The sequence below is a fragment of the Diabrotica virgifera genome, chromosome 8, assembly GCF_917563875.1.
Source record: "Diabrotica virgifera virgifera chromosome 8, PGI_DIABVI_V3a".
NCBI lineage: Eukaryota > Metazoa > Arthropoda > Insecta > Coleoptera > Chrysomelidae > Diabrotica > Diabrotica virgifera.
The window spans coordinates 156,788,355-156,813,569 of NC_065450.1; the positions used below are offsets into that span (position 1 = coordinate 156,788,355).

The 25,215-nt window shown below is 35.0% G+C and overlaps 1 protein-coding gene across 1 annotated transcript in view; it reads left to right on the forward strand.

Moving 5' to 3' along the window:
• The first annotated feature begins 605 nt into the window (after positions 1–605).
• The window catches only part of LOC126890298 (collagen alpha-1(X) chain-like), a 342,832-nt gene continuing 318,222 nt past the window's right edge, over positions 606–25,215 (forward strand). The window contains exons 1-2 of the mRNA XM_050659156.1: positions 606–629; positions 5,134–5,272. Of these exons, the coding sequence (XP_050515113.1) occupies positions 606–629; positions 5,134–5,272 (163 nt within the window). The remainder of the gene's footprint in view (positions 630–5,133; positions 5,273–25,215) is intronic.

Below are 25,215 nucleotides of genomic sequence, written 5' to 3' on the forward strand. Positions count from 1 at the left end.
AATTAGAATAGCTTTTTAACCGTTACCAGTAGAAAAATTATTTTTCATTTTTTTGGAAAGATTGAATTTTTATACACATTCAGAAAGAATAGTTTACATTTAGAAAAGTTCTAGGACAATTAGGAACGAAGTTAACCCCCCCTTTTTTAATTCACATGTTTTTGCAAAATAATTTTACAGTCCTTAGAATTATTTTTTGTCATTTTTTTAAATTAAATTAATAGTATAAATCTTCTTCTTTCATAAACTATCCAAAGTATTAGTATAACTTCATTATTTTCTGACTTATAGCGTTGCAAAAAAAATTAATTTGGGAAAAACAAATTAAATACCTTTTAAACTATTTGACCAATTGCTTTGAAATTTATGGTATGATTTAATAAACAGATGTCTCAGCATTTCGTGTAATAAGAACGTTCTAAGTTAATTTTTACATAAGTTATGAATATTTAGAGAAATTCAAAATTTATGATTTATTTTGCAATTTTCTAAGCAACTAATAAGGATAGACATATTCAACGAACTCCATATTGAATTTTTTTACCAAGTAAAAACCGGTAATGGAAATAAAATACCTTGAAATTACATTGTCAAGCTACGGACACATGGAAAAAGAAGTGAGAAATCAAGTACGAAAAGCAAATACACTGTCTTAATAACACTATATAATATGTCGAAACCGACATATTAACACTGAGATGAATCAAGAATTTTTAAAGCCAGTGTACGACCCATAATGACATATGCATTAGAAACAAGACCACAGCACAAAGACTACTAGAAACGACAGAGATGAGAGTAGTGAAAAGAATTACAGGAAATACGCTGAGAGATCAAAAGAGGAGTGAATATATTAGAAGATAATATAACGTACAATATATAAACTAATGGACACTTAATAGAAAAACAAATGAATGTAATAACCACATCAGCAAAATGAGGGAGGCACGTGTGGTCAAAACAGCAAGAGCTAAATGACCAATCGGTAGAAGTGACAACCTTTCATAGAGGTATCAATCCGTGAATGAACAATTAGAATTGCTTATAAAGAGGAAAAACAAAAAGTCATGTTCTTTTGTTATTCTATTTTTTCAAAAAGAATAATTATTTTATGGAATTAATTACTGGACGTATTTCAAAAAATCTGTCATCATTCAAGTTGGTACTATTTACGAAATGTAGATATCGGTGAATTAGTAAGTTGATGTTTCTTGACCGGCATTACATCAGCAATTTTATATTATCTAAGCTTTGCTCTCCAATAATCTATGTAATGTAGAACTATTAACGGGGAAATTATACATGATACAAACCGAGTTCATAATAGATGGACAAAACATGTCAGCTATCACCCCAATTTAGATTATGTTGAGCCATAATAGAGACATAATAAAACATAGAGAATCGACTAAACATACATCAGCAACTACATAATATAATAGTCTGGTGAAATTAAATTACACTACATGTAAATCAAAATGTAAATTCATGCAGGTTGGAACAAATCTTATATGAAAGTTTAGGTGAGTACAAAAGATATTATCAAGAAAGTATCCAAATCATATAAGAGGATGATTGTTTAAATAATTAAAAAGGAGTCATTTTTGCACAATATTTCCTTTTTTAACTGCTAAGGTAATTTACGTTTCAATGAATGTCTTTAGGATTTTTTTCTGCAAAGTTGAAGGATAAAGTTTTCACATACGACTTACTAAATTAAATTTGACCTGCTATTTATTTAAATAATTGTATATAAACCTTGGAAAGAAATTTTCAAAAAATTATTATTTGCGTTTTAAATACGCACTGTAAAATATTTTATTTTCCAGGAGAAGTTGCGCTATGTTACAGTAATAAGCAAAAAAATTGGTCGAAAAATATTTGATAATTTATGAAACATTAAATTTGTTTATTAAATGTTACTATATAGGGTGAGGCAGATAACTGGCCTATTAGAAATATCTCGACAACTAAAGGCAACAGAATCATGAAAATTGGAATAAAGGGGTTTTGGAGGATGATCTATTAAATGAAACTATTACCGGAAGTTGCTTATAACTTCTTTTTTTTTAAACGGGACACCCTGTACATTTTTGCATTTTTGGATTCTCCTCAATATTTTCTTTCTTAAAATATAAGGTTCTGTAATATTATTCAGGGTATTTTAAGAGATATTTACGTTTTTTTAATAATTTCGTAGCAACATTCACACCCTGTAGAATTGTAATAGTTTGACATTAAAAACTCCGCTTACGTTCAATAAGAATCATTAGTATAGCTAATTTTGAAATTTTAGTATACAGGGTTGGTCGAAACTCGGAATGAATATTTTCTGAGTTTTGTTAAATAGAACACCCTGTATTTTAGTATTGTAATGAAATGATATTTCATGGTACTTTTTATTTTATAAGTATTCCCTATACCTAACTGCTTTAATTTGTGAGTTATTGATGATTCAAACTTAACATTAATTTCAACAAAAAATACGTAAAATTTTATTAGGTTGGCCGTGAAAATATTGAATCACAAATAATTTTTCAGAAATAAATACATATTAATCCATACTGATCCTTAAAATTACCAATAATGGTTTAGCTATCAAAATACCTACGTAGTTAAGATTATTGGTGCGATTAACAATTAAGCACAAATTAAAGCAGTTAGGTATAGGGAATGCTTAAGAAATAAAAAAAGTACCATAAAATATCATTTCATTACAATACTAAAATAGAGGGTGTTCCATTTAATAAAACTCAGAAAACACTCATTCCGAGTTTCGACTAACCCTGTATACTAAAATTAAAAATTTGGCTATACTAATGATTATTAACAATAGTAGACTATATTAAAAATCATTTGAACGTAAGTAGAGTTTTAGATGTCAAACTACTACAATTCTACAGGGTATGAATATTGCTACGAAATTAATAAAAAAACGTAATTACCTTTCAAAATACCCTGTATAACATTACAAAACCTCATATTTTTAGAAAGAAGACGTCGAAGGGAATCCAAAAATGTAAAAATATACAGGGTGTTCTATTTAAAAAAACGAAGTTATAAACAACTTCCGGTATAACCGGAAGTTGAAAAGAGATGAAAATATTTTCATTTAATGGATCATCCTTCAAAACCCTTTTATACCAATTTTCATGATTCTGTTGCCTCTAGTTCTCGAGATATTTCTAATAGGCCAGTTATCTGCCTCACCCTCTTTATTCCATTTCATAAACGCGGTTGTTGCCAAGGAATATACACCAGTATAAGGTCTCATTATTTTTATTTTTATGTATCTTTTTGACAAATGTATTGATAAATTCAAATTCCAATTAAACTCCCCTCTAAAATGGCATTTGAAAATTGTTCTAATTTGTTTATAAATTAATTTTTTAATAACGTCGCTGGGGTTAAACATTTTGAAATGCAGTTTCGATATTTGGGTTCTTGGGAATTTTTTCTTAGTTTTCACAATAAAATGTTTAATAAAAACTAAGATGTCACCATAATAGAGTAAACCCTAATTAGTCCAGAAAGCCACTGCGCATCCGCTAGGAAAAATATTCCGATTCGGATTTTCTGCACAGTCTTACTCAAGATGGACCCCTTTTAACAAATTTGCATGTTGCCAGGACCAAAAGTGGGTCAAAAATTTTTTAAACGTTTTTTTTTTGTTTTTTTCCTAAAATTATTTTTTTTTGTATGGAACAAAGTTTTTTTAGGTTTTTTGGATCATTCCAAACAGAAAAGGTTTTTGGTGACATTTCTCTAAAGTTGATACTTTTTGACATATAAGCGATTAAAAATTGAAAAATTGGGAAATTGGCCATTTTTAACCCTCAAAAGCTATGTGAAAAACTGAAAATTTCAATGTTGCCAAGGTAGATAGATATTTTTTAAACATCGATTGATGAAATCCCGAACAGTTTTTTGCAATACAATATTCAGAACTCCTTTGTTTTTTAATTGCTAATCAAGCGTGCGCGCCACTATTTTCCAGTCCCGCCCGACAGTATGGTGCAAATGAAAGGAATAAAATCGTTATTTTGTAAACCGGCGACTTTAAGGAAAAATCCCGAAAAAATCGATTTTTATTTTTAAGTAATGATATTGTGGCATATATGGTATACTAGTGACGTCATCCATCTGGGCGTGATGACGTAATCGATGATTTTTTTAAATGAAAATAGGGGTCGTGTGCTAGCTCATTTGAAAGGTTCTTCAATTGTCTATTTAGTAATATAAACATTTATATAATTATTTATACAGGATGTCCTTCTACTTCTATTTTTGTCAAATAATTTAATTTAATAAAAATTTTTTGGACACCCTGTATAAATAATCATGTAAACGTTTACATTACTCAATAGAGAATTGAAGAACCTTTCAAATAAGCTAGCACACGACCCCTATTCCCATTTAAAAAATCATCGATTACGTCATCACGCCCAGACGGATGACGTCACTAGTATACCATATATGCCACAATATCCTAACTTAAAAGTAAAAATCGACCTGTTTCGGGATTTTTCCTTAAAGTCGCCGGTTTACGAAATAACGAATTTATTCCTGTCATTTGCACCATACTGTCGGTGGAAAATAGTGTCGCACACGCTTGATTAGCAATTAAAAAACAAAGGAGTTTTGAATATTTTATTGCAAAAAACTCTTCGGGATTTCATCAATCGATGTTTAAAGAATATCTGCTCACCTTGGTAACATTCAAATTTTCAGTTTTTCACATAATTTTTGAGGGCTAAAAATAGCCAATTTTGCAATATTTCAATTTTTAATCGCTTAAAATATGTCAAAACCTATCAACTTTAGAGAAATGTCACTAAATACCTTTCTGTTTGGAATGATCCAAAAAACCTAAAAAAAACTTTTTTCCATGCAAAAAAGATAATTTTAGGAAAAAAACAAAAAAAAACGTTTAAAAAATTTTTGACCCACTTTTGGTCCTGGCAACATGCAAATTTGTTAAAAGGGGTCCTTTTTGAGTAAGATTGTGCACAAAAACCGAATCGGAATATTTTTCTTAGCGGATGCGCAGTGGCTTTCTGGACTAAATGGTTGTGGCTGAGTACAATAAAAGTTTAGGTTTTCTTTGTAAATGCAACACCTTTTTTGTTTCAGGAAAAAGCATTAGAAGGATATTGTCAAAAGGTGCAAGAATTTTGTCCAAAAAATCCTGGACCACAGGGACCACCTGGACAGAAAGGAGATCAAGGTCAGCAGGGATTAAGAGGATTTCCTGGGATTCCAGGTGATATGGGTAAGTTCTTTTTAACTTATACTTTAGAAGATTACACTTTCGGAATAATTCCAATGGAACCATGTTAGTATTAATCAACGCTAATATTATGGTATAACTAGACCTAAACCCAGACATCCAAAGTGAAAGTTATCCTTCAACACCAATTATGGTCCACATATCGTTCAGTAAAAAGTTACAGCATTTTGAGCGTCTGGTTTGGGGGGAAGGTGGGGGAGAAGTCGGTAAATTAGCAGTTTTTTTACGTTTTTGGACAATATTTCTGAAACTGTGCGGTTTAGCGTGAACAATTTTCTATACAAAAATATTCTACATTAAATTTTAAACAAAAAAGGTCTTACGCATAATCCTTCTCAAACGAACGGTTCGAAAGTTACGAAGGTAGTATATTATAATTGGTTCAAAAAAGGCCTAACCCCGTCATGGCCGTCATCCAAAATAAAAGTTTTCCTCTAACACCAAATTCTTTTATATGACGAGAGGAGAAGACGACAAATTAGTAGTTTTTTACGTTGTTCGTAAATATTTCTAAACCTAAGCGGTTTATCGTGAACAATATTCAATACAAAAATGTTCTACATTAAATGAAGTAAAGAAACACAGACGTACTCACAATCATTTAATTTACTTCGACTACCAGTTTCGATCTCTACAATATACAGATCATCTTCAGGTCGGCTATGGTATTATAATATCACCCTGTACAAAAGATGTTTAAAACTCATTCAAAGTCATTAATCCATGTAGTATCTGTTCTTGGATTCAATAACCGCAAGTAACATTGAATTGTCATGTTTTGTTATTGTTTAAATGTGTATATAAACATTAACTCGGTCGAGAAAGATTTATTATGATTATCGATGTAGCTGGAAGGTATTCACGTATAGGATAGGTCAAGTTAATATTGTAAACAACTTATGTAGTGAATCATCGACTTCGAATTAAATATAATGTTATCGGAAAACCTCAGTTTTAATTAATTGGGACCAGAAGGCATAACAACACACTATTTAATACATGGCTGATCCTGCAGAGTAGAGAAGGTCTTCTGAAAGGAGCAGAGATGGCGGCACCCGCTTGGAAATGGAGACGGCGAAAATGGACCAGGAACCGAGGATCCAATACTGCCCGTATTGTGAGACGGTCAACCCAGTGAGCGACAGTGCAAAGACAAAGTGGAAATAAAATGTAAGTAAGAATGTCTATCTTTATTAAAAATGCTTCCCTCGTTTTATATTATTATTGAACATTGAATATTTATATTTGCTGATTTTTGAATAATTTATGAAGTATCGAATTTTTTTAAGAATATCTATGAATTTTGAAATATGAAGTGATTTTTGAATTGAATATTTTTATCGAAGTTTATTATATATGCTATTATTGAATTTTTATTGAATTTTGAATTTTTATTGAATTTATTTGAAAAATCTATCCGATTTCGATTTTTAGTACGGTTATTTTTAAATATTTTATGGAATATTGAATTTATTCCAAAAATTTCTATCGAATTTTGAGATATCAACCGATTTTGAATATTTTTATCTAACTTTTGCATATGCTATTATTAAATTTTTATTGAATTTTTGTCGAATATGTATACCATTATTGAATCTTTATTAGCCAGTTGTTTTATTATTGATATTTATTGAGTATATTTAGTACATTTTCATCGATTTTGTGTTAAATTTTGTATGATATGAACCTGAATTAATAATTTTTTGTGTGATAAATGATATATAAATGATTTTTTTAATGAATAATGATTAGTGATGACATACGTTGATATAAGAGCTTAAGATAAACATTGTTGTAAGCAAGAAATATACTTTTAACGAACCGACCTGATGAGTCGAGATAAGGAATTTGGAGAAGAACTATATAGATAAGAAGAAGAACTAACAATATTATAAGCTAAATATTATGAGGCAACTAGAGACAATAAGAAACCCACGGCTCTTGTCAAATTAGGAAGGTACTAAGTGATTTATAGAAGCTTGAACGCTTATTAGAGACCCACTCTGTGTTTTGAAGGGTACCTATTTTATTCATGATTATTCGTGAATAAACAACGGCCTCAAAGCAAGGGATTGAGGTTGTGATATTTTTAGAAGAATTTGAACCGCATAAAATACCTATTTCGTGTTTTGAGTTAACTATACCACCTAAATGGTGCGTACAGATCAGGGCGAAAATTCGGGTTAATATTGGCGGAGAACTAAGACATCCGAGTGAAACCTCTTTTATTAAGGTAAAACGAAGGTATCGGAGCTAGTATATGAAGTGATGATTATGATGTTATATGAAATGATACATGAGATAAATGATATATGATTGTTATATGAAATATGTATATGAAGATGAATTATGTACACTGTAGAAGTGTTATTATGTGGAGAAAAATGAAGAAATATAGTTATAGTACCAGACAAGAAGAAGAGAGAGAGTAAAAAAGAATTTTATTAAAATATGTGGGAAAAATGAAAGAAGGAACATAAAATTTGTCAGAAATGTCAAAATAAAGCAAAATTAAGAAGATACTAAGCAAATAAGTAGCTAATCATTGAAATATGTCTAAGAATTAAAGCTGTAAATTTCTTTTCTCTAAAGTAACGTAAATTATAAATAACTTATTTTTAAATGTAGATAATGAATTCAGGTTAAATTTTCGCGGAAAATGGAAGTGTTTTAATTAAGGATAGACAATATCTTACAATAAGTGTTAGTAGATAGTAAGCAAAGGGACACAAAAAGTGAAGTTCTTAGAGATATTAAATCTTTATTATAGGTACAAGAGAGTTATTAGAAGTTTTTTAGAGACATATTGTCCAATAATAAATATTCAGAATTCATATTCGATATTGAACAGAATTATTTTATCACCCAGTAGACCGCACGAATTTATTTATTTTATATTCACGCACGTAGATTAATTAGTTTAGATACAAATTGGTCAATTATCAACAATATAATTTGGAAATGTCACGAAACTGCTGACAAAAGTAGAATTATTTACCTTAATTAGATATACAAATCACGGGGGACTAGCGTCACCTATGACCCAATTTAAGCTTCTATAAAACTAGGCTCTTGGGCCCAGAAAGAGAGTTCTCATTCAGTCTTCAGCTAATCGCGTATCATTTATCAGTTACAGTGTTCGGCGGTTCTCCCGGGATTGAAATATATCCTTGTGTTCGTCTATATCAATAAACGTATTTATCGCTACTCACGTCTTTTACATCCTACGTACTTACACATGGTCCTTATCGAGAAAAAAAGGAGGCCTACAAGTACAGTCCACACCAATCGAAATCAGTAGCAAATAGACGACACTAGGCCCGGGAGAACAGAACCAGAGCGAGGCAGAAGCCGTATCCAGAAAACTACAGGTCAGAAGCCGTAACCAGAAAAATACAGGTCAGAAGCCGTATCCAGAAAAATACAGGTCAGATGCCGTATCCAGAAAACTACAGGTCAGAAGCCGTAACCAGAAAAATACAGGTCAGAAGCCGTATCCAGAAAAATACAGGTCAGAAGCCGTATCCAGAAAAATACAGGTCAGAAGCCGTATCCAGAAAAATAACGGTCAGAAGCCGTATCCAGAAAAATAACGGTCAGAAGCCGTAACCAGAAAAATACAGGTCAGAAGCCGTATCCAGAAAAATAACGGTCAGAAGCCGTAACCAGAAAAATACAGGTCAGAAGCCGTATCCAGAAAAATAACGGTCAGAAGCCGTAACCAGAAAAATACAGGTCAGAAGCCGTATCCAGAAAAATAACGGTCAGAAGCCGTAACCAGAAAAATACAGGTCAGAAGCCGTATCCAGAAAACTACAGGTCAGAAGCCGTAACCAGAAAACTACAGGCCAGAAGCCGTATCCAGAAAACTACAGGCCAGAAGCCGTACCCAGAAGAGTTACTGCAGATCCAGAAAGAAAACTGCAGGTCAGAGGGCATATCCAGGTGCGCATGCAGAGCCAGTCCAGAAACATAAAAAAGAAAAAAAAACCGTAAATTTTTGAACAAATTAACATTTTTCCAACTATTTCGTATCGTATAACGCAATATTCTTTCCAATTTTAAACCGAATTATTCGACCTATACATATTTACAAAAATTTTAGTGCATTCTATACAATAGGTGCCATTCAAATAAATTTAAATATTTACTAACTATTTACTCTTTTATTTTTGTATTTGCCTATATTTATTTATTGATTCTAACTATATTTGCCTTATATATTAACTATACTTTGACTATATAATAATAATAAACGGTTAGCCCTACAAATATTTACTACCTACCTATTTCTTTATGTTACAAGTTGATAAAGAAAAAACATTATACCCTAATAATTTCATAGTGCTTGGTATTTCATTTACATAATTTTAGATCGCATTATTTTAAATACTCATCGTAATACAGAGGTTGTATTCTTATTATTCTATTTATAACTGTGCAACATAATACTTTGATTGACATTAACCCACATATAACACTGACCTACAGATAAATAAGCAAACCTCAGCAAGGTCTACAGAATTACTATATACGATTCAGCAAAAGGTGAATCACAGTAAATTGAAAATATAAATAGTTACGAAAAAATACGGTAAAAACATTTATTACTTCATAAAATAGAAAGTAAGTGGATTTAAACATGGAAGCGTTACAGAACAAGCAAGCTGAGCTTGGAGGAGAGATTTCTAAACAGGTGTCGTCTCTTAAGAGAGACCCTGGATCTCGCAAGAATCAACAATACATTAAAGAGCGTCAGGATAGATTAGAGGATTATTGGACAAGGTTTGGGCATAACCACGAGAAATTATTAGATAGCGGAGTAACGAAAGACAAGTACTTCGAAACAAAATACTACGAGCAGGTTTTTAAGACATATATTGAGGGAAAAACCCTATTGGAAGAATATGGAAGAATATTGAAAAGAGGAAAGACAACAAAAGGAAAGGAGATACAAATAAGAAAACAAAAAATCGAGGAATTATTACAAGAATATGAACAGGAGTTGCAGTACGATGAAGAACTGCAAGCAGAATTGAAAGAACACATGGAGAAAATAAACACACTCATCATAGAAGCAACAGTAAATGATGAGCTAGACGTTATAGACAGTGACGAAGTAGAGAGGATAGATCAGCTAAGGAGGAAGGTCAGGGAAACGATAAAGAAAATGCGGCCTGCAATGCAACGACCAGACAGCACACAGAGAAGAGGGGGAGTAACATTACCGCAGGTAAAAATCCCTGTGTATGAAGGAAGATATGAAACGTGGAGAACTTTCCACGATCTGTTTACAAAGGTAATACATGAAAACGAACAGTTGTCGAGAGCAGAGAAGATGCAGTACCTCAAAACACAAGTAAGAGGGGAAGCCCACAGGATGATACAACACTTGCACATATCCGAAGCCAACTACGAAGTGGCATGGAACATGTTAAAGGAAAGATATGAGAATCCGAGGATGATACTGTTTAAACTAATAGACAGGATGTTACTAGCACAGGAAGTAAAGGATTCTTCCGCTAGAGCACTGAAATCACTACATGACACCTTCCATGAGTGCCTGGAAGCCATAGGAGGGTTGGGAACAGACACGGAAGCGTGGAGCCCATTGATAGCGCGAATTAGCATAACAAAATGGGACAATGAGACAAGGAGACTATACGAAAACCACAGCGGAGACAGTAGAGAGATACCGACGTTCAAGTCAACACAAACGTTTCTACAGCGACGATTCCAAACACTGGAACTGCTGGAGTCAGAAAAGAGACAAGAGAAACAAGGAGGAACGGGTAAGAAAACAAGAATGGGTTGCGTGATATGCAACGGAGATCACGGAGTACCATACTGCAGAGAATTTCTGGAACTCAAGGTAAAAGACCGGAGCAGGATAATACGAGAAAAAGAATGGTGTGCGAATTGTCTAGCACATAAGAAGGAGAAACAATGCTTTTCACAGGTTAGGTGCAAACACTGTGGCGGAGACCACCACCAAACGTTGCATTATGAAACAGGAAACACAGGCAACAGAAGAAACACAAATGAAACAAGAGGAGAACAAATACAGGAAAGAAATGGAAGAGAATCAAACAGTAGAAGAAACGGGTACCAATCGGACAGGTACAGAGGAGGAAATAATTATTCCAACAACGCCAGAGAACAAAATAACGGAAGACGAGACAATACGCAAGGGAACAATGGGCAAAGAAACAACAACACACAGCAAAGAGGACAGAACTCAGTTAACTGTGCAAGCCATAAGGAAGGTGAAGCATTACTAGCCACAGCAGTGGTACGCGTAAGGGATGCGAATGGAGAGCCTCACATAATGAGAGCATTGATCGACCAAGGGTCACAATGTGCATTTATAACGGAACAAGCGGCGACGGCGCTAGGAACAAAAAGGCAGCCAATACAGGCGACCATATCCGGAATAGGCTCGTCAGGGGAAAAGACAGCCAACTGGAGTATGAAACTATTGATCGGAAATCATTACCAAAGTGACTTCGAGATGGAAATAGAGGCACTGGTACTACCGAAAATAACAAGGGATTTACCGGAACAGGACATAGTCCTACAGGATTACAACGAGAAGAATGTGCTACTGGCAGACCCAAGATACTACAGGGTAGGAAAAATAGACTTATTGCTAGGAGTAAAAGAATATAGTTACATATTGACAGAAGGGATGCACAGAAGAAGTAATGGACTACTAAGTCAAAACACCAAACTAGGATGGATAATTTCGGGGATAGCGAAAGAAAGGGAGACTACTAAAGCAGAAGTATGCTGTATGATATCCAGACAAGAAATGGACATACAAATAAAGAAATTCTGGGAATTAGAAGAAGTGAATCAAGAAACAAGTTTATCAGTAGAAGAGCAAGAATGTGAAGAAATGTATCGTCAGACAGTAAAAAGAAATGAAGAAGGTAGATACGAAGTGAGAATTCCGTTTAAGGAAGACGTCACAAAGTTAGGAGAATCTAAGCAGCAGGCATTCGCCAGATTGATGCAACTTGAAAGGACGTTCACAAAAGACAAACAGTTAGAAACGAATTACAGACAATTCATGGAAGATTATGAAAACCAAGGTCATATGGCAATAGCGGAAGTCCAGGGAGGAGGTTACTACCTACCTCATCATCCAGTGAGAAAGGAGGACAGCACTACAACAAAAATAAGAGCCGTGTTTGATGCATCAAGTAAAAGCTCATCAACAGTAAGCCTAAATGATATTATGCACACGGGGCCAAAATTACAACAGGATTTGACAGATATACTATTGAGATGGAGATCCCATAAGGTAGCATACTCAGCGGATCTGGAGAAAATGTTTAGACAGATCAGAATGGCAGAAGAAGACCAAATGTATCAAAAAATACTCTGGAGAAAGAACACAAAGGATCCAGTGCAAGAATATAAATTGAAGACGGTGACATACGGCACGGCCGCAGCACCATTTTTAGCATTAAGAACAATACAACAGTTACAAGGGGATGAAGGAGGGAATTTCCCTACAGCAGCGAAAATAATAAAAGAAAATATGTATGTAGACGATATATTAGGAGGAGCGGAGACGTTAAAAGAGGCAGAAGCAGCCCAAAAGGAACTAATACAAATTTTTAAGAAAGGTGGATTTACACTTAGAAAATGGTTGAGCAACGAAGAAAAAATAATGGAGAACGTACCGGAAGAAATGAGGAATGTAGACTCAAAAGCATTCAAGCAAGAAGAAATACGAAAGACGTTAGGAATACATTGGTCACCCAAAGAAGATACAATCAGATTCAAGATAGAAATAACGACGACAAAGAAAATAACGAAAAGACACATACTGTCAGAAGTAGCAAAACTATATGACCCATTAGGATGGATAGCACCAGTAGTAATTCAGGCGAAAATGTTCATACAAGAACTTTGAAAGCAAAAGACCAGTTGGGACAAAGAATTAACTAGCGCGCAACAAAGCCGGTGGAAAGCATATCAGGCACAATTAATAAATCTTGAGAGAATAACATTATCCAGGTGGAACAATTTAAATAAAACAAACAGAGTAGAACTACATGGATTCGCAGATGCGTCTCTGAAAGGATATGGAGCGGTTATTTATTCTAGGGTATTAGACCCGGAAATTAAAACAAATCTATTGATAGCAAAATCTAAAGTCGCACCATTGAAAGGGAAAACGACATTACCAAGATTGGAATTGTGTGCCGCGGTACTATTAGCAAATTTAATGAAGAAAACCCTACAAGCATTGAACAGGGAGAACATGGCAATATATGCATGGTCGGACTCAACAATAACCCTGGCTTGGATAAAGGGATCATCAAAAAGATGGAAAATGTTCGTCGCCAACAGAGTAGAGGAGATAAAAGGAGTTATAGCGCCAGAAAATTGGCATAAAGTGGATACGAAAGAAAACCCAGCGGACATCCTCTCACGTGGAAGTACCGCTTCAGAGTTATTAGAAGCAGAGTTATGGTGGAAGGGACCAACTTGGCTAACGAGTAAAAAAGCACTGAGGTTACCGGCAGAGGATATACCTGAAACAAATGAGGAGGAAGTCAAAACGAAAGTAACGACGCACATGGTAACGATAAAGGAAGACATATGCGAGAGATTCTCGAATTTAGAAAAAATGAGAAGAGTGGTATCATATTGTATGAGATTTGCAAACAACTGCAGAAAGAAGGACAAAACTCAAGGACAACTTAGAGTCCGAGAATTAGAGGAAACATTGTTAAAAGTGATAAAACTCACACAAATTAACAACTTCAAGCTAGAAATAAATAAACTGGAAAAGAAACAGCAACTAGACAGGAAGAACAAATTAGCATCATTGGTACCGTTCCTGGATAAACAAGGGATTCTAAGAGTCACCGGAAGGCTAAGGCACACGAAGCTACAGTACGCGGAAAAACATCCTATAATTTTACCTAAGGACAGCGCATTAACAAAGTTAATTATATCGGACAGTCATACAAAAAATCTACATAGCGGACTACAACAGACATTACAATACATAAAGAGGAAATATTGGATAATAAACGGAAGAAGAACCGTGAAAAGTCAGTTAACTAAATGTATAAAGTGTAGGAGGTATAAAGGACAAGTAGCACAACAGTTAATGGGAGACCTGCCGGAGGACAGAGTGAACCCGAGTCATCCTTTCACGAATACAGGGATAGATTACGCCGGGCCGATAAAAATAAGTACTACGAAAGGAAGAGTTCAAAAGGAGCATCAACTGATAGGAAGTATGATACAAGGCATACGGGATCTGTGCCAAGAGACAAAAATCGTAAATTGTAAGGAGATAATAGGGAAGTTAGAGGAAGGACAAAGGAAGGCAGAGTCAATAAGTGAAGCGTTGACAGTAGAAATAAAAGGAAGAGAAAAAAGAGGAATATTAGGCACAATATTAACCTCCATATTTGGAGTGAACGACGAAGCCTATAGTGACATTGAGACACTAGACAAAAACCAGATAGAATTAATAAAGGGGTCACAGCATCAGGCAAAGATAATGTTAGAGACAATAACGTCAATAAACCACACGGAGATGAGGATAAATGAACAGATGAACAACTTTAACAAAGCACTATTCACAGGCCTACAAGAAATATCAAAAGGACTCAATGAAGTAGAAGACAAAGCATTAAGACTAGAAACCGAATATAGCACGTTACGAATACAAACCATAGCATTACAAGTTACGGAGTTCATAAACGAATATATTCAATTTTACGAGGGAATATTAAACCTGCACTACAACCACGGCCATTTCGTTGATATAATAAAGCCGGGTCAAATAACCAAGTTAATAGAAAGAGCGGGGAAGATACTACCACAAGGAGTGGAAATACGACGACAACCCATTATAGAAACAGAGGTCAGCCATGACGACAAGTATATAAAGGTCATCGGCTACTTCATAGTGACAGGGAGAAATAATTACAGCATGCTCAAGATCACCGCGATACCACTTAAGGTCGAGGGGTCAGTGTTGCATTCGTTTGTCGCCCCAAGAAATCTACTGATTGTAGATTATAGCACTCTCCACTACTTCGAATTGACCGCAGAAGATAAAGCAAGATGCTTACAGCTGGCACGGGCACAGATAGCGTGCTCTCCAATGGCCGTAATGAACATGGATACCAAACCAAACTGTATACTGGAAAAAATTTATGAGCGATCTAAGAATAGCACATGTCCAGTGGTTACCCGGGCAATACATCAAGCTCAGTGGAGTAAGATGGGTACACCCAACCTTTGGTTAATAATCACACCGATTCCGATACACCTGTCCATTATCTGTGATGGAAATCGGAACGAAAGAGTTCTGGAGCGAGTCTCATTTCTGAAACTCTCGCCCCGATGCATCGCCCAAACGAAAAACATTACATTACTCCCCACTAGCAGCGGGGTGGAGACAGCGATAACCAGCTACCTGAAGACTCCGATCACTCCTGTAGCGCAGTTGCTGACGATGCCAAGACATCTGTTAAATACGATTCAACCCACACACATTAACACACAAGGCGATGAATTCCGTACTATACTATTGGACGAAGAAAGTCTGGAGCAAGAAGTAGCGCATACGCCCTGGCGAAAGATACATGAGTCACATTGGACTTATTTAACGGCCACCGGGGTCATTACTTCGATTGTGGTGATTGGTCTGCTCATATTGTGGAGATACTGTCGGTACCCCGTCAAAATAGCCCCGTCAAAAAAGCTCCGACAAAATAGCCCCGACATAATATCCCGCACACAAAATAGCTCCGAAAAAATAGCCTGCAGACAAAATAGCCGCGGAATAATAGCCCGCCGACAAAATAGCCCCGATAAAATAGCCCCGACAAAATAGCCCCGACAAAAAAGCTCCCTTCAGAATTCATCATGAAATAATTCCTTAAAAATACATTTTTTCGGAAATGGTAATTATCCTCTATTTAGATGTTTATCTTAACTACATTAAATAAAAATGGTCTTTTCAGAGAACTCGAGTCCTGTCTTCCCTGCCTCTTGGAAGTTTGAACATTTAAGTTAGGCGAAAATCAATGTTTATTTATGATATAAACATTTTTTTCTGTTTTCGAGCAAGAGTAAAATGCATTTTAAATTAATTAAATTAAATACATTCTTCTTTTTGTCAAATAATTTAAATTAAAAAAGTTTTTGGACACCTTGTACAAATAATTATGTAATTGTTTATAAGAGGCTGTTTTAGCCGGGGCTATTTTAGCCGGGGCTGTTTTGACCGGGGCTATTTTGTGTGCGATCTATTTTGTCGGGGCCATTTTGTTTGCGGGCTATTTTGTCGAGGCTATTTTGTGTTCGGGCTATTTTGACGGGGCTTTTTTGACGGGGCTGTTTTGACCGGGCTATTTTGACGGGTCACGGATACTGTCCTGGTATACGAAAATGTCGCTCAGGCAAAGCACTTAGGCAGACACCCGACCACGAGGTAACTTCTTTAGCTCGTAACCGGAAAGACGCCTCCCCGTCGACTTCCAAAGCCGACATCCCCCTCAACACTTTTTCATCTAGTAGTCCCAATTTTGATCTAAATATAGAGTCGGACGGTGAAAGCTAAGTTAACAGTTGGAAAAATATTGATTATTCTTAAACTACTTATTAATAAATTATGTATGTTGTCATATTGGAGATATGGTTGTTATATTTTATATTTATGTTATACTTGTAAACCTCGAACACTGATACTTGGGACAGCTTCCGGCGGGCAGTATGTCCAATAATAAATATTCAGAATTCATATTCGATATTGAACAGAATTATTTTATCACCCAGTAGACCGCACGAATTTATTTATTTTATATTCACGCACGTAGATTAATTAGTTTAGATACAAATTGGTCAATTATCAACAATATAATTTGGAAATGTCACGAAACTGCTGACAAAAGTAGAATTATTTACCTTAATTAGATATACAAATCACGGGGGACTAGCGTCACCTATGACCCAATTTAAGCTTCTATAAAACTAGGCTCTTGGGCCTAGAAAGAGAGTTCTCATTCAGTCTTCAGCTAATCGCGTATCATTTATCAGTTACAGTGTTCGGCGGTTCTCCCGGGATTGAAATATATCCTTGTGTTCGTCTATATCAATAAACGTATTTATCGCTACTCACGTCTTTTACATCCTACGTAATTACACACATATTAGAAGTTTTTTAGAGAGATTACATTTTTATTATAGGTACAATATTTTAAAGTTAGTAAGGCGTATATAAATAAATCAAAATAAGACTGAAATAATAAGATGAAATAGTAAAGTAACGTTAAATTCTTTTTTTTTTATATAACATTTAATAGAGGTTTATGTAATATTTAGCTTAGCTTAGGAAGTATTAAATTCGAGATTTTATTACAATTAGATTAGTTACGGCTTATAGGCACTAAAAGACTATTTAAAAGTAAGGATCAATTTCATTCACTCTGGACACTGTTTTGATGAAGTGAATTAGTGAATGAAAAAAAGGACGAAAAGACACGACGTGAAAGTACGTGAACTAGTAATAGGTTATAAAATACCAGTTTAGTATAGGGAAAATATGAACTTTTGTGTAAAATAGGAAAAAGAATATACATGTTTAGGGAAAATTGATTGATCTGGAACGTACCATGTTACAGTTAGTTAGGATAGTTAGGAAATTTAATTTTTGAAAATAGTATTAGGTAACCATTAACATTTTTTGTAAAAGGGAAAGAGTAGCATCACATTTTAAAAATATGTAATTTTAACAAAACGGGGAGGTATGGTATTATAATATCACCATGTACAAAAGATGTTTAAAACTCATTCAAAGTCATTAATCCATGTAGTATCTGTTCTTGGATTCAATAACGGCAAGTAACATTGAATTGTCATGTTTTGTTATTGTTTAAATGTGTATATAAACATTAACTCGGTCGAGAAAGATTTATTATGATTATCGATGTAGTTGGAAGGTATTCACGTATAGGATAGGTCAAGTTAATATTGTAAACAACTTATGTAGTGAATCATCGACTTCGAATTAAATATAATGTTATCGGAAAACCTGAGTTTTAATTAATTGGGACCAGAAGGCATAACAACACACTATTTAATACACGGCGTTACAAGTGATTAAATGATGCCGTTACAAGGGATCACTTGTAACACTTGTACAATCACTTGTAACGCCGATCTGAAGATGATCTGTATATTGTAGAGATCGAAACCGGTCGTCGAAGTAAATTAAATGATTGTGAGTATGTCTGTGTTTATTTACCTCATTTAAAATAATCTCACATATGCAACCCAGTCAACATTCGTTCTACATTAAATTTGAAACGAAAATTTTACTGTTGGGAAGATATTCATGCAACATTGTCCATAGAAAGTTCAGATTGGTTTTCTCCGTACCAGTGATTTATATGCCCTAGGCACCTAAAAGCCTCTTGGTGAGGTTGGCGTTTCATCAAGGGCTTATGAGTATCATATCACCGGCCAAAAAAATAGCAAATTATATTTAGAAAACACAATCCTGTTAAAAATTAGTTTCTTTAGTAATACTATTATGTCAACGCTATTATAGTTTGTCAAAACGATATAAAAAATATGGAAAACCTCCACTTTACACCCTCCGTAACTTCGGAATCGCTGATTTTAGAACAAATATGCATATCGTCCCTTAGTTTACAACACCGTTCAAGTCGAAAATTAACGGTTTTCAGATGTTAATACCATTGCATAGATCTGCTCATTGCGCATCTAACCATCTGTCACATGATTTAGAATTCAATCAATCAGATGCCGTAATTCAAAAAGTAGTGACACCGCGCAAGTCGACAACACCTGTATCATGGTCAACACCGCACAAGTCTCTCTGTGATTATTATGTTTGTAGGTGAGTTTTACTGCTGAAAAGTCTAGTATCCAAGAAGTTTTTATAGAAGATTTAAGAGGTCAGCTATATAATAAAGTAATGTTTATTCACTTACTCGTATTAATATAGAAAGAAATGATAATAAAATAACTTAAGCGGTGTTTACTAACGGTATTTTTTTTAACTTAGGCGGTGTTTCAAAAAGTAGTTTTTTTCGTCTCTTATAAAGTAGGTAAAAATGACTTATGCGGTGTTGTTAGCTAAGGGACGATATGACCTTTTTTGTTTCAAATTTAATGGAGAACATTTTTGTATGGAATATTGTTCACGCTAAACCGCTTAGGTTTAGAAATGTTACAAACGTAAAAAAAACTACTAATTTACCGACTTTCCCCTCCCCTCTCAACCAAACCCGACGCTCAAAATGGAGTAACTTTTTACTAAACAATATGTGGACCATATAGAACAATTTGGTGTTGGAAGAAAACTTTAATTTGGGATCACGGGGTTAGGCCTTTTTTGGACCAATTATACTATACTACCCCCGTAACTTTGGAACCGTTCATTTTAGAAGGATGATGTATTGGCACTTTTTGTTTAAAATGTAATGTAGAACAATTTTGTATAGAACATTATTCACGCTAAACCGCACAGTTTTAGAAATATTGACGAAAAACGTAAAATACTCCTAATTTACCGCCTTCTTTCCCACCTCCCCTCAAACAGGACGCTCAAAATGGTGTAACTTTTTACTGAACATTATGTGGACCATATAGAACAATTTGGTGTTGAAGGGTAACTTTCACTTTGGATGTCTAGGTTATGCCTTGCTTTGGATCAACTGTATCATAATATAAATATTATACCAAATTCTCAAGGGAAGATCAAAAATAAGGGAGGAATGGAAATCGTTAGGGAACTTCAGACAGAATACCCTTGAAGGAGTAAATAATAAAGATAGAAATAATACAAATCAAGGTGGCCAAATGATTCATACATTAGAGTATTAGAGACATCGGTTGAGTCCAATAATAACAAATCAGGCGAAATAAAAAGGCAGATCATAATAGTTATGCTGAAAAGTTCGTGAGCTAAAAAAAGAAGTAGGCTAAAAGAAATGTTTTTTTTTATTTAATTTTCCTATTCAATATAGTTACCTTCGAGGGCAACACAAGGATCCTACCGATCATACAACTTTTCCTAACCTAATTCAACAAGGTAAAACCTAAATAAATATGTAACCAAATCACTTAGAATCGGGAAACTTGGTATACATGTCAAATATAGCTTTATGTACAATTGTGTTAGTATGCGATAAATAATTTTAATTATAATTGTATAATATTCACATTTTAATGTTGTCTAGAAGTCCCCTTTTTGCAGTTAACTGTAATTCAAATGAAAATTATCAGGAATAATTGAACAAGACTACTTGCCAAAAAACACCTTTATTTACCATTAAAAACATATAATATGAAGTGCCAGTTCTATAAGTAAGAAACTAGGAGTAGAAAATAGTCCAAAGTATTAATTATTGTCAACTTGGTGGACATTCGGCCATTCTGTTATTTCCCTCCAAAATGGGAGATTGTCATCATCGATGAATCTCAGCATTTTTCTTCTGTCTTCAACCTTGGATGCCATTAACGGGCGTTTTTCACAGTAAGCTCACGTTGAAGGCAAAACTATCATTTCTTCGGCTATTTTTCGAAGGTTAAACTTTTCAGATATGGCACCGTTAATGAACTCACTGCATGTGAGGATGCCAGGCTCCATTCTACCGCATTTCATATGATGGTAAGAAGAAATTTTAAATTTTATTTTTCTTTCCTTAGGAACTTTTATTCCAAAGGATAAGTTACTAAGACAGGATTTTTTAAAATAACGTGGCCACCAATTATTGAAGTCGAGAATAGCATCGTGTCTCAGCAGGTGTACTCGAAATTTCGACGGGTTTTTAGAAGCACTCCTTATTACATTAAGAATTTCTTCTATCAGGTACAACCTGTCAATTTTTTTAGCTTCCTTTTCATCAGGGCAAAATCTCGATCGCATGGCATGTATGAGTGACCCCTAATCGGATAGAGTAGTTCAACGCTGTCAAATTTACCAAGTTTAACAAGTGTCATGATAAACCTTACACTTGGATGGTTTTTATTTTGACAGCGCAGTTATCAGCAAAAATTTTTAACGTTTTTACGTGAGGCTCACATAAAACGTATGTCTCAATATAATTATTCAAAAGACTTACCACCCCGTTCGGGCCTTTGCCACTCTCTCCTTCATGGCAAACATAGCAGGCCATTGTTCCATCTTTCAAATTATGAATTCCAAAAACACTAACTGTCAATTTTCTGTAATAGTAGAGATCTTGCACAGGTATAATCGGCAAAGATATATTGGCCATGAAATCTATTGCAATTGCGGCAGTTGTTTGGATTTTATCCTCCCGTTCTGCTCTGAGGGAATTATAAAATTTTTTGCTCCTTCGCTTATGAACTAGCAACTCAGGAACAGCCACTCTTTTTGCATTGTCATTTAAAAATTTATTTTTGATTTTTAGTCCTAACTCTTCACAAGTTACACATGTGTCCTGCTGGGGTTGGCCGAATTTGAGATCAAAATTTTCTTTAAAGTATCTCCAAAAATATTCCTAACTAATTTTATGATCAGCGTGTTTATCTTTGCACATGTTGTACATTTTCTGAACATTAAGTGTGGAATCAAGATATTGCATCTCGTGGGAAGTATAATGAGCTGTTTTAGTGGGGTACGAAGCAATGTGTTTATGTACTTCCGAAAGTATTTCAGTCGATATTTTATTATAGCTGCTACTTTTCCCGCGTCGATCACAAGGAGTTTGCTGTTTATGAAGCATATTAGATAACCGCTCTCATCTTTTCTTTGTGATTCCAAAGCTCGCCAAAAAACCTTTTTAACAAATAGCAACTCTTCTGCCATTGAGTAGTAAATTGTACGTCATTGCCTTGGATTTAAGATTTTGGTTTTTATCAACAGATAATCGCCGCTTAGGGACAGCACAATCCATAAGGCCTTGCAAGAAAACGTCCTGTTCATCTTTATTGGATAAGTTGTTGAATGTGTGGAGAAGCGTGGTCTTCTCATCGGGATTCCAGTGAGACAGACACTTCAACTTGTATCTGAAACAAATGAGGCGTATATTAAAACAACTTAAAATAATTGACATAGAGTAAAACCTGTCAGTAACGGCCACTAAAAACGAAAGAACTATGGGCTGATAGAGAAAGGTGGCCGGTATTGCCAGTTTTTGTAGTGTACATATAATTGGTTTGAGGAATTTTTAAACTGGCCGTTAGTACAGGTGGCCGATTTTGTCAGGTGGCCGGTAACACAGGTTTTACTGTATTAGCATAACGTAAATAATCTTAGTAAATTGTATTCGAATGTCAGCAAAATGCATTGCGAATTATTATTACATCAAGTTACAAAATAAAAGCGCAATAAATTAGTATAGGGCTAAAACTGCTACTTACCCACATTCTAAGGCGGGAACACGACCTGGTATCTCCTTTCCTGTTGCATTGACAAACGAAACTCCGCGAACTCGCAGCACGATGAGAATTCACAACACCCTTTTTTCTTAGGCAAGGTGTATCTAAATCACTACTAGCATTGCTACTAGCCATTCAGCCCTGTGATGGATGACCGAAGTTATCGTTAACGTAAAGTTATCCTGTAGTTATGTTATAACCATCGAATTGGTGTGATGTATCATACTTAACTTAACTATTTGCGTTATTTCTTGACAGTTCTTGAGTTATCTGGTCACTTTATAACGCGACGTAAACCTCAAGTTATGAGATAACTCTGTAGTTATGCAAGGTTAGGTTCATCTTTTGACTTGTTTTTAGACAGAAATCAAGTGAATTTAGAAGCTAGTAATTTAATAATTAAGAATAGAAGGGTAATACAATTTTAAAAATTATACAAAAATCAAATCGAGCGATATAAGTTGAAATTTTATTTTAAGTACATACTGAGCTTTCTATCCAGAGTTGCCAGATGATATTTTATAAATCCCCCACTTAGAAACTGAAATTCCCTGAAATTGAAGCTCGAATACCCCAAAGTCTCCAAATTTAAGTTGTTGCCGCATTTTAATAAATTATTAGTCAAATGAAGAGAATAGTAAAGCAAAATTCATACTACAATATCAACGAGGGCCATGGAAATAATTCATAGTTCCTATCGTCTTCGATTATATGGGAGTATAATATACAGTTCTATGTACATTCGCAAATTTAATTTACCATGACCCCTTAAAATCATCCATAATTTTCCGCCCCCAAAAAATCCCACTACAATTTCTGCTTAGAAAAATTTCAATAGACGCTTTCAAATTAACCCAAAATTTTGGGAGAATACACCAATCTGGCAACCCTGTTTCTATCTACCGTTTGAAAGCAACTTACAAACACCAAGGAACCCAAACAGCTGTTTCCTGTTCGGTCATCGGCAGTAGCCGACGACGGGTATGTTCGGAACAATCTCTCTCGCTCACTCCAACTTGTACTATTTGTACATAAGGTTCTCTTTGTTACTTCAAAATTTGTTCCTCAAAACTTCTTTCTAATATAACGTTGATGATATAACTATCTCATAACTGCGAGCGATACAGCACACCAAATTTTACCTATACAGTTATGGGCACGTTATTCCTGAGAGTTATCTTAACTTTAACTCAAACGTTAAACTTAACTTCGGTCATCCATCACAGGACTGATTGTCAAAAAAGTTATGAGATGTGATACAACAAAACCTCTCGCATAAACAATTCAAGTGGAAAAGTACTGTGGACACCGCTGTTATCTACTGTCTACTGGTATTCGTGCTTGTATTGAAGAGAAAACATCCACTGATATCGAGTGCGGCGCCACACAGCAGCTTATGTATTAACTGCAAAAAGGAAACTTCTACTGTAAAAGTCCCCTTTTGCAGTTAGAGAAATTTTAGTCTCCATTTTTAATATACTTAAAATAGACATAGATGTCTCATTTTTGTTGGAAACGATGTGTTTACGTGTATATTACCCAACGATACCAAATAGTGAATTTATGAAAATTTGTTGGAAGTCCCCTTTTTGCAGTTAGCAGTTCAAATATTGTTGCCATAACTTTGCGAGTTGGCTGTTGCGTCTTTCCACGCTTTGGAGTCGGTTGATTACGTGCGGTCCACTCGGCAACCATTTTCAATTTCGTTGCAACACGAAACTGCAGCCGCATCATATTCTAGTTCAATCAGAGAGTGCAGCAAGCACCTCTACCGGTTTTGACACTTATTAGTCTCTCATCAGGAGACACACATGCTGCTCTCTCTGACCCAACCAGGACAAACCCCGGCGTGCAGTTACGGATTGCAACGAACGAAATGGCAGGGATGCCCTAGCGGCAACTGCTAGCAAAAGACTAAGTTTTCAATCTAATAGCATATAAAGCAACACTGAAAATATTACTCCACATCCCACCAGAAAACAATGGGAACCTTTTCTGGTTACACCTCCGAGGCCTTTAAAATTTGCAAGCCATAACGGATGCTGAGACTAAAGGAGATGGGTGAAGTTATAATTCATTAGAAGCCTCGGAGGTGTAACCAGAGATGGTTCCCATTGTTTTCAATCTGGTGGGATGTAAGTAATATTTTTAGTGTTGCTTTATATGCTATTGGATTGAAAACTTAGTCTTTTGCTAGCAGTTGTCGCTAGGGCATCCCTGCCAGGGTTTGTCCGGGTTGGGTCAGAAAGGCATATATGGCTCCTGATGAGAGACTACTAAGTTTAGAAACCGGTAGAGGTGCTTGCTGCACTCTTCTGATTGAACTAGAATATGATGCGACTGTAGTTTCATGTTGCAAGGAAATTGAAAAAGGTTATTCATTTTTGATTTACAGTAGAATTCCGATTATCAGTGCGTGGATTATCCGGGCTGCGGATTATCCGTGCTATGATATTCCATCACTTAAATTTCATTTTTGGGGTTTTATCGAAATAACTTCACTGTAA